Genomic DNA, 12,054 nt, shown 5'->3' with positions numbered 1-12,054 from the left:
TCACAAAAATCATGCACAACATGCACGACATATGTATTGACAAACTCCTAGAAGGACAAGTTTTGCTGATGAAAATTGCAGAAATGGTGTATGAAAATATGTGCCCGGGGTCATAAATGACCCCAGTTGGTCGCTTTAGGGTTAAAAGATGGCCAACTTCTATCAAATCTCTGCAATGCAGCACAATGCAAACTGACAAAGACACATTGTAGACCGCATTGTACTACTGCATAACTCCCAGGAGGGAAGAAGAAGGTATATTAGAAAGGCGAGAACAAAGAAAGTAGCATCTGCTCAAAATATACTATATTTTACGGAAGGGTAGAGAGAAGAGGGGGGAAAGGAGGGTAGATAGAGTAAGATATTTTAGCCAACGCAAACCATCTCCACTCAATGTTTGCTGGAAATGCTCAATTACATCATAACAAAAGTGTTATATCACAGAAAGTCTAAGTAACAGATTGTGGTCATTACAATTTGGTAATTACAGCAAGCATACAAGATGACATATGTTATATAGGAGTGGCAATAAAGAGTAATGCTTTATTTTTCTGTTTAGTTTTAGTTCACTCACATACATTCACACATGTAATAACATATTTACACACTACCTGACAGGAACCATAATCCTACATCTATGTAGCCAGGCTGTGTCCACCTAGTGACACAACACCTTCAGCATTGCTTCTAGTCAGGCCAAGAGCAACACAAATATCGTTTCTGATCTCCGTAAAAATCTGGAACCCACTTGATTGGGAAGCAAACAACCAGTAGCAAACCAAGGGAGGCAGGTCAACCATGCCGTTTGGGAAATGTTAATTGTTATACTCTTGGTCAGAACAAGCCTCGAAGAGATGTAGAAGAGAGAGAGCAAAATTGTTACAGGGAGAAAAGAAGAGAGCAAAAGAGACGAGGAAGGAGACAAGGAAGATGAGAATAAACAATAGAGGCACATGAAAGACAGCTGCGGTGGAGGTGAAGGAGGAAGAAATGACTCTGGTGATTGATAGAGGAGTGTAAAAAGTAAAGATCCTGCATGTGCTCACCACAGGAGGCAGGCTGAAGACACACACACACACACACACACACACACACACACACACACACACACACACACACACACACACACACACACACACACACACGTACACACACACACAGACACTAAATAAAGCTTGTTGTGCATATGCTCACCACAGGAGTTGGGCTCGTCAGTGCCGTCTGCACAGTCCTTGATGTAATCACACACCCAGTCCTGGGGGATGCATTTGCCCTGGTCACAGCGGAACGTGTCTGGGGGACATGTCCTGCTCACTGGGGAAAAATATGAGAGAAATGTGTAAGAAAACAAATAATACCAACTGTATTTCATTCACACACTTCGTACATCATACAGCTCAAACTGCTTCAACAGTTCAACAGGACCACATATATTTATTATTATTTCACAATGCTACTATCAATATGTCAGAAACGTCACAATAGGACATCATGTAACTGGAAATGCACAACAATAGCTCTTCTTAATAAATGTTCTATGTATGTCTGCTGTTGCCCAGTCTGCACTATATACAAATATGTCTGAAAGGTTTTGTATAGGTACACTAGGAGTAATGTATGTGTACTGTCTATGTCTAATTGCCTATGTCCATACCTAAAGTCTATGTGTATGTCTGCATGGGAAAGTCAGACACATAATGTCAATTCTTTGTATGACCACTGCATGTAAAGAAATTGACAATAAAACCGACTTGACTTGACTTGACATAGATTAGCAATTTAGACGTACAAGTAGATGTTTTGATTGTCACTCACTACACACATTATATAGTGTGTAGCTGTCATTCACAGCAGCCAACAGAGCAAGATGCTGCAGATACAGTAAGAAGTTGGGTATAATGACAATATACTGTACTTTTGTAGACGAAGGACCAAAATAGCCTACCAATTACGTCAGTACAAATCATTTCTTATTAATGACAGAGGCAAGTTGCCTGCGATATCTGGCTCTTTCGGTCAATAATCAAAACCCAGTGTGGCCCTTTGCCCAACAAAATTGCCCACCCCTGCTGTATATACTCACAGCAGAAGATGGGGTTCTCGTCGCTGTTGTCTCCACAGTCGTTGTAGCCGTCACAAAGTCGGTTGGGTTCCAGGCAGATGTTGGTGTTCTGACACTTCACCTGGGAAGGGGAGCAGGTTCTGTCCGCTGAGAGAGGAGAATAGAAGATATTTACACTGAGGCCGGGGACATGGTTACTGCAGGATATGTGCGTGTGTGTGTGTACACTGTTCGTGCATGAACGCATTGCCAAGCAAATTCTAAGTCAACTTTGTGCATGGTAGAGCACCACACAGAATGTACACAGACGTATGCTCATGGTGCATTATGATTCATAATATGAATAGAAAGGGTGATGTCGTCGAGCAAGCAAGGCAAACTTTCTGTTTACATAAACTCTGTCTTTAAATTTTGTATTTTTACAAATGGCAAAATTATTATTTTTTTTATTTATTTATTTTGTAATATGAAAAATGTATTGATTTTCTCTAATCAAAAAGTGTACCATAAAATGGGATGAGCAATGATGCCAGCCATCTCACACTTCCTGTATATATCAATTTTGTACTGTACGTACGGCAGTTGATCTCGTCCGAGGTTGCGTTGTCTCGGCAGTCGTTGAATCCATCGCAGACGAAGGCGGCACTGATGCATCGTCCGTTGGCGCAGGTGAACTCGTCCGAGGGGTGGCAGGTGGGGAACGGGCAGCCGCGCTCGTCACTGTTGTCACCGCAGTCGTCCACGTAGTCACACGCGTAGGACAGCGGCAGGCAGCGGCCGTTATCACAGGTGAAGTCCATGGCAGAACAGGTGTGGAAAGCTGAGAGGACAATGGAGAGCAGCACTTCAATAGAATTACTACAAGAGGTAGATATAGACAGTGTTATACCATGAATTATAGTTCACAAACTAGTGCCTGCGAACAAACTACCGTACATGCGCCTTTGTTTAATAGGGTGCCACAATTCCTTAGTGCTAAGAGGTAAAAGTAAAAGTGAAAAAAAAGTCCTTCCAACGCAGGTCACTAATCTGAGAACCAGTCAAACTGTACTATTGCATTCATATACCTGTACGTACAACTCCCTAATCCCAAACACCCCTTGAGATTCTTGAGAACTCACCACAACACACAACACACGCACACACAGACACACAGACACACAGACATGAACATACACGCAAACAGACACACAGGCACACACACACACACACAGAAACACACAGAAACACACACACACACACACACACACACACACACACACACACACACACACACACACACACACACACACACACACACACACACACACACACACACACACACACACACACACACACACACACACACACACAGATGTTAAAGACCACTCACCACACACTCTCTCCAGCTCATGGGAGCAGTAACCCCCTTACCCATACCCCTCCCCACCCTCACACCCCACTCATGGCCCTTACTATAGCTTTCAGACTTCCCACTTACCACAAACTCTCTCCAGTTCGTCAGAGCCGTCAAAGCAGTCCTGGTAGCCATCACACTTCCACCTCGGGCTGATGCAGCCTCCGTCCAGGCAGGTGAACTGGTCGGGCTGGCAGCGGTGCCCGTTGTCCTTGACGCAGTCTTTGCCGTTGTTGGCCAGGTACCAGCTGCCCTGGGGACACTGGCACTCCGCACCCGCCGGACCTGTAGTGGGATGGCGGGAAACATTGCTTATGATATATTGTATTGATGTATTGAGGCATATCTCATTACATTATTTTTATGGAAGTACTTTGTAACACTTTTCTTTTAGGGTTCACATGTTACACGAGTACATGCCGCTTGTCTGACTTGTTAAACAAAATCAATAATTTGCTAGACTTTCATACTGCAATGCTTACTGCACTGAAATTTTGGAATATTGGGATCAGGATGAATCTGTGATTTATCCGGTATGATTACATCTATTAACATTCCATTCATTTGCTTTTTGGATTCCCATATTCATTTCAGTCCAGTCTTAGTTTGAGTTCCATTTCACACACACACACACACACACACACACACACACACACACACACACACACACACACACACACACACACACACACACACACACACACACACACACACACACACACACACACACACACACACACACACACGCACCTGCTACACAAATGTATGGTTGCGTCTTACCTCAATTCAACTTTTATTCAACAGACACACACACAAATACACTAGCACACACACACTACTAGTATAGTTACACACAGACACACACACACACACACATAAACGGTCTCACCTGGCACACACACATGGCTGCACCCTCCATTGAACTGCTGGCAGGGGCTGGAGCAGGCCTGCTGTTTGGAGCTGCTGAAGACGTGGACGTCGTTGGGCCGGTACTGGAGTCCCTCCACCATCACCACCACGCCGGAGCCGTCGTCCTTGTTGGCCCGGTAAAGGGCCCGTGTGGTCCAGTCGGACCAGAAGATGTCCTGCTTGTAGACGCTCACCGCAAACGGGTACTGGGTGTAACTGACGATCACCTCTCGATTCTCCCCCGTCAGGGAGGAACGCTCGATCTTATCCCTGAATATTGAAGAGAAGAGTCAGGAAGGGAGAGAGGAGAGAGTTCAGTGGGGCTTTACATCAATGGCCGCTCAGCAATAAAATAACACCATGTTCTCTTATGTTACTAGCATAGAAACAACCCAAGATTGTAAGATCCCAAAACTAACCCTAATCCTAACAGTTCAACTTCAATGCAAGTACATAGACTACCAAATTATTACATACTTTGTTAAACAGCACCTAATTAAACTTAATGTAGTTAGAGAATTGATATACAGCATTCTACGATGGCTGACTACCGTTACAATACAACTACATAGTCAGCAATGGTTTTAATCTGATCGGTTGGCTACCAGTACAGCCCATCTGTAGTAGTAGCAAGAGCACTACTCACAGAGTGGAGTCTGCCCAGTAGAGCAGCCTCTCCTCGTAGTCTATGGAGAGCGCGTTGGGCATGGACAGGCTGGAGTTGATGATGGCCGTCCGGAAGTTTCCGCCCAGCGTGGCTCGCTCGATCTTGGCAGGTGAAGCCCAGTCTGTCCAGTACAGATACCTGAGAGGAGATATCATGTTTAATGTCATTCTCCTCACTTTACCCTCTCACTTGTGAGCTTTTTTTGCATTGCATTTCTCTGGGCAGGTGGTCATCAGTACATTCTCATCATCCTGGATCACCCGAGCCAGAAGAACACATGTCAGAAGAACGTTGAGAAACTGATGACGCATGATTACAATGAACTACCTCTGCATACAGTATCTGTGCACCATTTTTGCTCTGTCATTGTGTCTCTATCATCCCATTGTGGATGTTCATGTTGTGTAATTTTACCAGATGTACTGTATGGGCACAGAACAGCTTTGTGCAAGGGCAGTACTTAATCTATCTATCTATCTATCTATCTATCTATCTATCTATCTATCTATCTATCTATCTATCTATCTATCTATCTATCTATCTATCTATCTATCTATCTATCTATCTATCTATCTATCTATCTATCTATCTATCTATCCATTCATCCCATTGTTTACCCGTAGCAGGGGTCCACCACGATGCCTCTGGGTCGGTTGGCATGGGCCACAAAGACCCGGTTCTGGCCGTCCACCCCCATGGCCTGCACACTGCGGTTGTAGTAGTCAGTGAAATACAGCCGCTTATGGATCCAGTCATACGCCAGACCCTCGGGATCCTGCAGGTCTGCAAGGAGGATGGAGAGATGAGAGTTAGTGCTGCATAGATTACATTTCGTTATATTAGATTCTTTATCTTATTCTTCTTTATTATATAATATAATATAATTTATGTTATATGACATTATATTATATTATATTATATTATATTATATTATATTATATTATATTATATTATATTATATTATATTATATTATATTATATTATATTACAGTTTTTCTCGATTGGTTTGGCTAATTTCTTGAAACCGAGATGACATTTCTATAAATTTTGGGTCATTTGGCTAAACATTCTTACACTTCTGCACAACAGTTCAGATAACTAGCAAAATGTCATATACCTCCCAAAACAGCTCATTCTTGAATCAGCACCAGACCTTCCACATACATGGTCAGTACCATCAAAATGGCATAGATCCTTCTCAATTGCTTTGGCTCGTTTGCATTCATTTAGTCCTTCTGTCAAAATAAACTGGATGGTTCAGCATAACTACATGCATCCTCATCACTTGCTCATATCACTCCAAAAACAGTTTACCCGTGTGTGGAAACTAAATTCCTTCCACAGAATGCCGTTTGAAAAAATGTCAAGAAATTAGCCAAATAACAGAGGAAACTGTAGTATACACGGTTGTAAAATTATTTTCTACAAACTAGTAAAGTTACAATACCATCTGGCCTGTTGAACACTGTCATTAATTTACTGATTACAGTAAAGAAATTCTTTAAATATTATGTCCTTGACTGTTTTGACAATTGTGTAGACTACTTTGCATATGATGACTCACACAATGAAATCATGCTGACATGTTTTGGAGAGGGCAACCATTACACTGAGAATTGTCTAATTCGTTTAGATAAGAAAGGTCAATTTATTTGGAAAATGTGCTAAATGTATGCTCAATGTGTCAACTGTAGGGTACTTGTACATAGCCATCTGCCGAGATGCACTAAACATTTGAGACATGTACAAAGCATTTGAAATTTGATGAAAGCAATGAAAAATGCCATTCTGTTGTGGGAAATTGCAAGTTGGTTTGGAGATTTGTCCATGTTGTTTTGAAAATGTCATCTCAGTTTCAAGAAATTTGCCAAACCAATCGAGAAAAACTGTATATTGCCTTGGCTTGTCATTAAATGTATATAAATACAGGATTAAACACAAAGTGGAAAAGTGTCAGATGCAGTGTACTATACACCCAGGGTAGTGTAATGTGCATTGTGCACTTTGTAACAATATGTTCAATTTTATCATTTGCATTATGGTAGCACAGACTTCCATGCAGATATACTGTAAGGAGAGAGAGAGAGAGAGAGAGAGAGAGAGAGAGAGAGAGAGAGAGAGAGAGAGAGAGAGAGAGAGAGAGAGAGAGAGAGAGAGAGAGAGAGAGAGACTAGTGGTTGGAAGTCAGAAACAGTCATTTATTCTTAATTAATAAATTATAACATCATTTAAATAAATCCCATTAGCTCATCTCTCCTAGTCCATTAGTGATGTAACAGTTTCCAAAAATATCACAGACCATTCAAATGAGCCAGACTTTTCAAAGGAGAGTTCACGTTTGGCATTACATACGTATGAACAGAGGTGTCAGTCAACAGTAAAAGTAAATTCACGGTGTGACTACAGCACTAGGTCATGATATCATATAGCTGTTACACTATTTACTCCATTGTACCTAATGAATTAGAAATCCCCCCCACCCCCCATTGGGACAATTAAGCTCTACTAACTAACTACCTAGACTGTGTCGTTAAATTTTATCCAACCAGAGCAGAGTGAGTTGATCGTAAAACAAGTACACAGGTCTACTGGTTACTCAGGTAAGTTACCTGTGTTGGAAGGAAAAGGCGTTTCTTTTCACTTTTACTTTGAACACCTCTGATTATGAACATTTTAGCTTCATGTTCCTGTGATGCATTAAGACCTGCAAAAGTTTGCTGCATTCCTAAAAGCACCTCATATAGGTATGTGGTAAGACACTACATCTATGCCATTTGGCTATGGTCCAAGCCCTATTGATTACAATCAGTGTAATTAAATGACTTGATTAGTGGAATTAATTATGTTCAACCAATCGATAACACATCTGATGTGGTTAGTGAGATACTGTAGGAAGTGTGGAGGAGAAGAAGAGAGTTGAGAAGAGGTGGGCTCATCAGCTGAAATAGCAATCTCTGATTTGACACCAATTGTGCAGTATAACAAAAGTTTGTCGCATCATGTAATTATTAATATGCATGGTATATTATCTATATGCATTGTATTAATAAAAATATGCAAGATATGCCTATGAAGGTCTGTCTTTCTGCCTGTCTGTCTGCCTGTCTGTCTGTCTGTCTGTCTGTCTGTCTGTCTGTCTGTCTGTCTGTCTGTCTGTCTGTCTGTTTGTCTGTGTCTATCTGTTTGTCAACACATTGTAGCTATCTATCATCATCATTAGGGCTGGATATAGCAGCCATGTTCCTGTATCGATTCAAATTCTATTCTTAGGGCTTTGAATCGATTAATCACGTTTCGATTCGATTCGATTCGATTCATTCCAAATCGATTCAATCCGTTCCCTTATTGGTGCCAGGATTTCCTCCAACAGATGCTGTTGCCTATTTTTATATAAAAATTTCAAAGGGCTGTGGCTTGACAGTGTTAACAGATTGCTAATTTGTAATAAGTAGGCCTAGGCCTAATTGACTAATACCTACTGGGTATTTTCCATAGACCTAAATGAAACAAAAAGAAGAAAAAGAAAAAGAACCAAATAATCGATTTTGTGCCCTGTGAATTGATTATGTGAATTTTGATTCGATTCGATCGATAATCAATTAACTTGATTATTTTACCCAGCCCTAATCATCATATCTTCATCTGCAGAAATGAAGGTCCATCTGTCTGTCAGTGTGATGAAATAAAGTTCAATCTGTCTGTCTGTCTGTCTGTCTGTCTGTCTGCCTGTCTATCTGTCTTCCTGTCTGATGCATTGCACAGTGCTTCTCACTAGTGGCGATGAATGTTGGTGGGGTGCCAGGCATTGCGGTGTTGACGTATCCGATCTTGCTCCGCCCGATGCCCTGGTACTGCGTGAAGAACACCCTCCGGTCCGGGAAGTCAAACTCCGTCGCCATCACACCCGACCCCACATACACGGCTGGGAACGGAGCCGAGTGGTCGTCCGGGTCCAGCCGACCGCTGTTAACCGTGTAGTCGGTGGTGTAGATCAGGTACTCATCCTGCCAATAACGACAGATAAGATAGCATTGGCCTAGCTGTCAGGTTTGTACGAAATTTCGAATTGAGTGAATTGAAATTCAAAGTAATGCCATCATACGAACACTAGGTGGTGTCATTACCTTGAATTTATTTGATTTTAATCAAATCTAACCACCTATTGAGAGTCCATAGAACACCACCACCTAGTGTTCATATTATGGCATTACTGTGAATTTCAATTCATTCAATTCGGAATTTCATACAAGTCTGCTAGCTGTCATGTACTGTTGCCATGTCACAGTATGCTCTCCACTGGAGCACAAGGCTTTTACTTTTTTCTTTGCCTTTCTCTTCCCTCATTAAATGCCATTCAGTAACAAAGAATAAAATACCACTGCACTCTCTACTATACAATGCATGATATTGTATTAAAATTAATTGCCATTACATCAGCATATAGTGTACAGTGGTAATGGGAAGTAGAGACAGCGATGTTGGATACCAGAGGGACCAGGGAAGGAAGGCATTGAAGAATTGATAAGGGAGAGAGGGAGGTAGAGATGGGTTGAGATAAACGGCAGAGGGATGGAGGGATGGGAAATGGAAAGAGGAAGTGAAGCTGTACCTGTCCATAGCCACAGGTGACACCGTTGCTGAGCAACGAGCCATGGGCGCAGCCGCATTTAGCGGGCGTCTGACCCGGCATGCCGAAGCAGAACTGCTGGCAGCGGCCGTTATCCTCCAGGCACGGGTGGAAGTCCAGCTGCTGTGCCGACATCGGCTGAACATGGGGATCAAACACCTGTAGAGTTGAAAGGTTAGAGGTTATTCATTTTGAATATAGTAGACACAGAGTAGGCCTACAATAATAGCATTGGGCTTCCCTCACACAAAAGAAGATGCATTGTGCAGTGTTGTATGACCAAAACCATTAACTTTTCAGGAAATAAAAACCCCGCAAGAATGTCATACTGTTTCCCAACAGAACTCCTTTAACGGTGGATCTTATGGAAATAAAGATTAAATAATAAAATAAATAAATTAGTCAGGACCTAAATACATGTTATTAAGGTACTATTACTGTACCTTCACGTCCGACAGGCCCTGCAGTCCGTCTCGGATCGTCTCACGTTGTTGAGTACCGTTCCCGCCATCATCCATCTTGACGGTCTGGAAGATTTTGCCCAGCTTCCTGTCGACCCAGAGCAGGTAGTTTCCCAAGATGGCGGTGCCGTAAGGGGCGGGGTAGCGGCTGCCGTAGAGCACGATGCGTCGCTCGGTACCGTCCGGGTTCATGCAGGAGATCATGTCCAGCCCGTCGTCCGCCCAGTACAGCTGGTGAAATAAGATTCAAATCAGTTCAGGTAAGTTATACTGAAATCCATTCAATTCAATTCAAATCAATTCAATTCAGTTCAAAGTGCCGAATCACTCTAAACATGGTCGCCTTGAATAACTCATACTATGTAGCGTAGTGCTTCGTCTACATTGAAAAAAGATACTTAATGTATACCCAAGAAGGTTTAATGGTTCAAAAAGCCAATCTCACCTGGTTGTTGGTGTAGTCGCCAGTGAGGCTACAACCCCCTTTAAATATTCTAAAATTTCTTAATCCCTTTGCGCAAAGCCTCAGTACTTTATTCTCCTCAAAATTGAAACGATCAAGTCTTAATCTGTTACTTAAGGCTCTCTGTTTTTAGCCAGGCCGTGCCCTCCTAGTGATGCAACAGCTTCAGTGTTGCTACCAGTCAGGTCAAGAGTCAATGCAAGTACTTTCTGAGTTCCCACAAATACGGGAACTCCTCCCACTTTGTTGGGAAGCAAACAATCATTAGCAAACCAAGGGAGGCCATTTGGGAAATTCTGTTTGGGAAATGCTAATTGTTATGCTCTTGGTCAGACCAAGTCTCGAAGAGATTTGAAAGTTGATGATATTCAGGCTACTCTGTATTGTCAGCAATATTGTAAGGATGTAGTTGAGTCTTTTCAGCAAAGTGTGAATAGGCCTGTCTGTACTCAGAGGCTACATTAGAAATTGTGATATGGGGTGCATTTCTTGAAAGCGTAGTTGCTATCTAGTTACCAACTTGGGGCGTTGCCAAAAGGGAAAATGCATTGCAAACAACAAAGTAGCTAAGTTAGTTAGCGACTATGGTTTGGAGAAATGCACCCCTGACCTGATTGTTGGTGTAGTCCACGGTGAGGCCGCGGGGCGAGGACAGGCTCTCGGCGGTCAGCACGGTGCGGTTGGTGCCGTCCAGCAGGGCGCGCTCTATCTTGGGGTTCTGGCCCGCGTCCGTCCAGAACAGGTAGCGGAGCCGGGGGCTCACGGCCAGATCCCGCGGCCGGTCCGAGGAGCTCTTGAGGAGGATCCGACGGTACGTGGTGTTGAGGCGGAGGACCTCCAGGAAGGTCTGCGTCGGGAACACGTTGGTGAAGTACAGGTTGCCTGTGGAGGTTGGGAAGAAGAAAAATCCATCCATCAACTGTATCTTAAGGATGTTGGACTAGACATTATGGCAAGATTAAAGACTCATTTTCTCAGGTGTTATGCTACAAGAAAAACATAAATCAATACAACAAAAATAAGAATCAATTGGAATCACTGGGGACAAACAGACAGACAGAAAGACAAACAAGCAGACAGACAGTCAGACAGACAGACAGGATCATTAGAATTCCTGGCCAAGCCCCCTCCATGGAGCAAGTAACAATAAACAATATTGAAATTCGGTATAGGTTAAGTGTTGTAAAATAATGTGATGAACAAACATGAATGGAGTTCTGTTAAACATTTATCAAGTGTACTATAATATTTATAATAATTCTTTGAAATGGCAAGACTTACCACCTTTGGCTAACCATTTACATTTTCAGTGAAATAAGTCTTTAGGCACTCTCGCTCTCTCATACAAAACACACACACACACACACACACACACACACACACACACACACACACACACACACACACACACACACACACACACACACACACACACACACACACACACACACACACACACACACACACAC

General features: G+C 42.6%; 1 protein-coding gene across 1 annotated transcript in view; it reads right to left on the bottom strand.

Annotated features, from left to right (window-relative positions):
• Positions 1 to 12,054, bottom strand: part of lrp2b (low density lipoprotein receptor-related protein 2b) — a 99,609-nt gene that overhangs the window by 35,521 nt on the left and 52,034 nt on the right. The window contains exons 40-50 of the mRNA XM_063221434.1: positions 11,196 to 11,467; positions 10,105 to 10,353; positions 9,644 to 9,820; positions 8,807 to 9,038; positions 5,652 to 5,817; positions 5,014 to 5,172; positions 4,348 to 4,637; positions 3,543 to 3,743; positions 2,640 to 2,882; positions 2,084 to 2,209; positions 1,195 to 1,314 (exon numbers count right to left, since the gene is read on the bottom strand). Of these exons, the coding sequence (XP_063077504.1) occupies positions 1,195 to 1,314; positions 2,084 to 2,209; positions 2,640 to 2,882; positions 3,543 to 3,743; positions 4,348 to 4,637; positions 5,014 to 5,172; positions 5,652 to 5,817; positions 8,807 to 9,038; positions 9,644 to 9,820; positions 10,105 to 10,353; positions 11,196 to 11,467 (2,235 nt within the window). The remainder of the gene's footprint in view (positions 1 to 1,194; positions 1,315 to 2,083; positions 2,210 to 2,639; positions 2,883 to 3,542; positions 3,744 to 4,347; positions 4,638 to 5,013; positions 5,173 to 5,651; positions 5,818 to 8,806; positions 9,039 to 9,643; positions 9,821 to 10,104; positions 10,354 to 11,195; positions 11,468 to 12,054) is intronic.

Source organism: Engraulis encrasicolus, chromosome 17 (genome assembly GCF_034702125.1).
Source record: "Engraulis encrasicolus isolate BLACKSEA-1 chromosome 17, IST_EnEncr_1.0, whole genome shotgun sequence".
Classification (NCBI taxonomy): domain Eukaryota; kingdom Metazoa; phylum Chordata; class Actinopteri; order Clupeiformes; family Engraulidae; genus Engraulis; species Engraulis encrasicolus.
The sequence above is the reverse complement of the archived record's forward strand: the minus strand, read 5'-3'. Positions and strand labels throughout refer to the sequence as shown.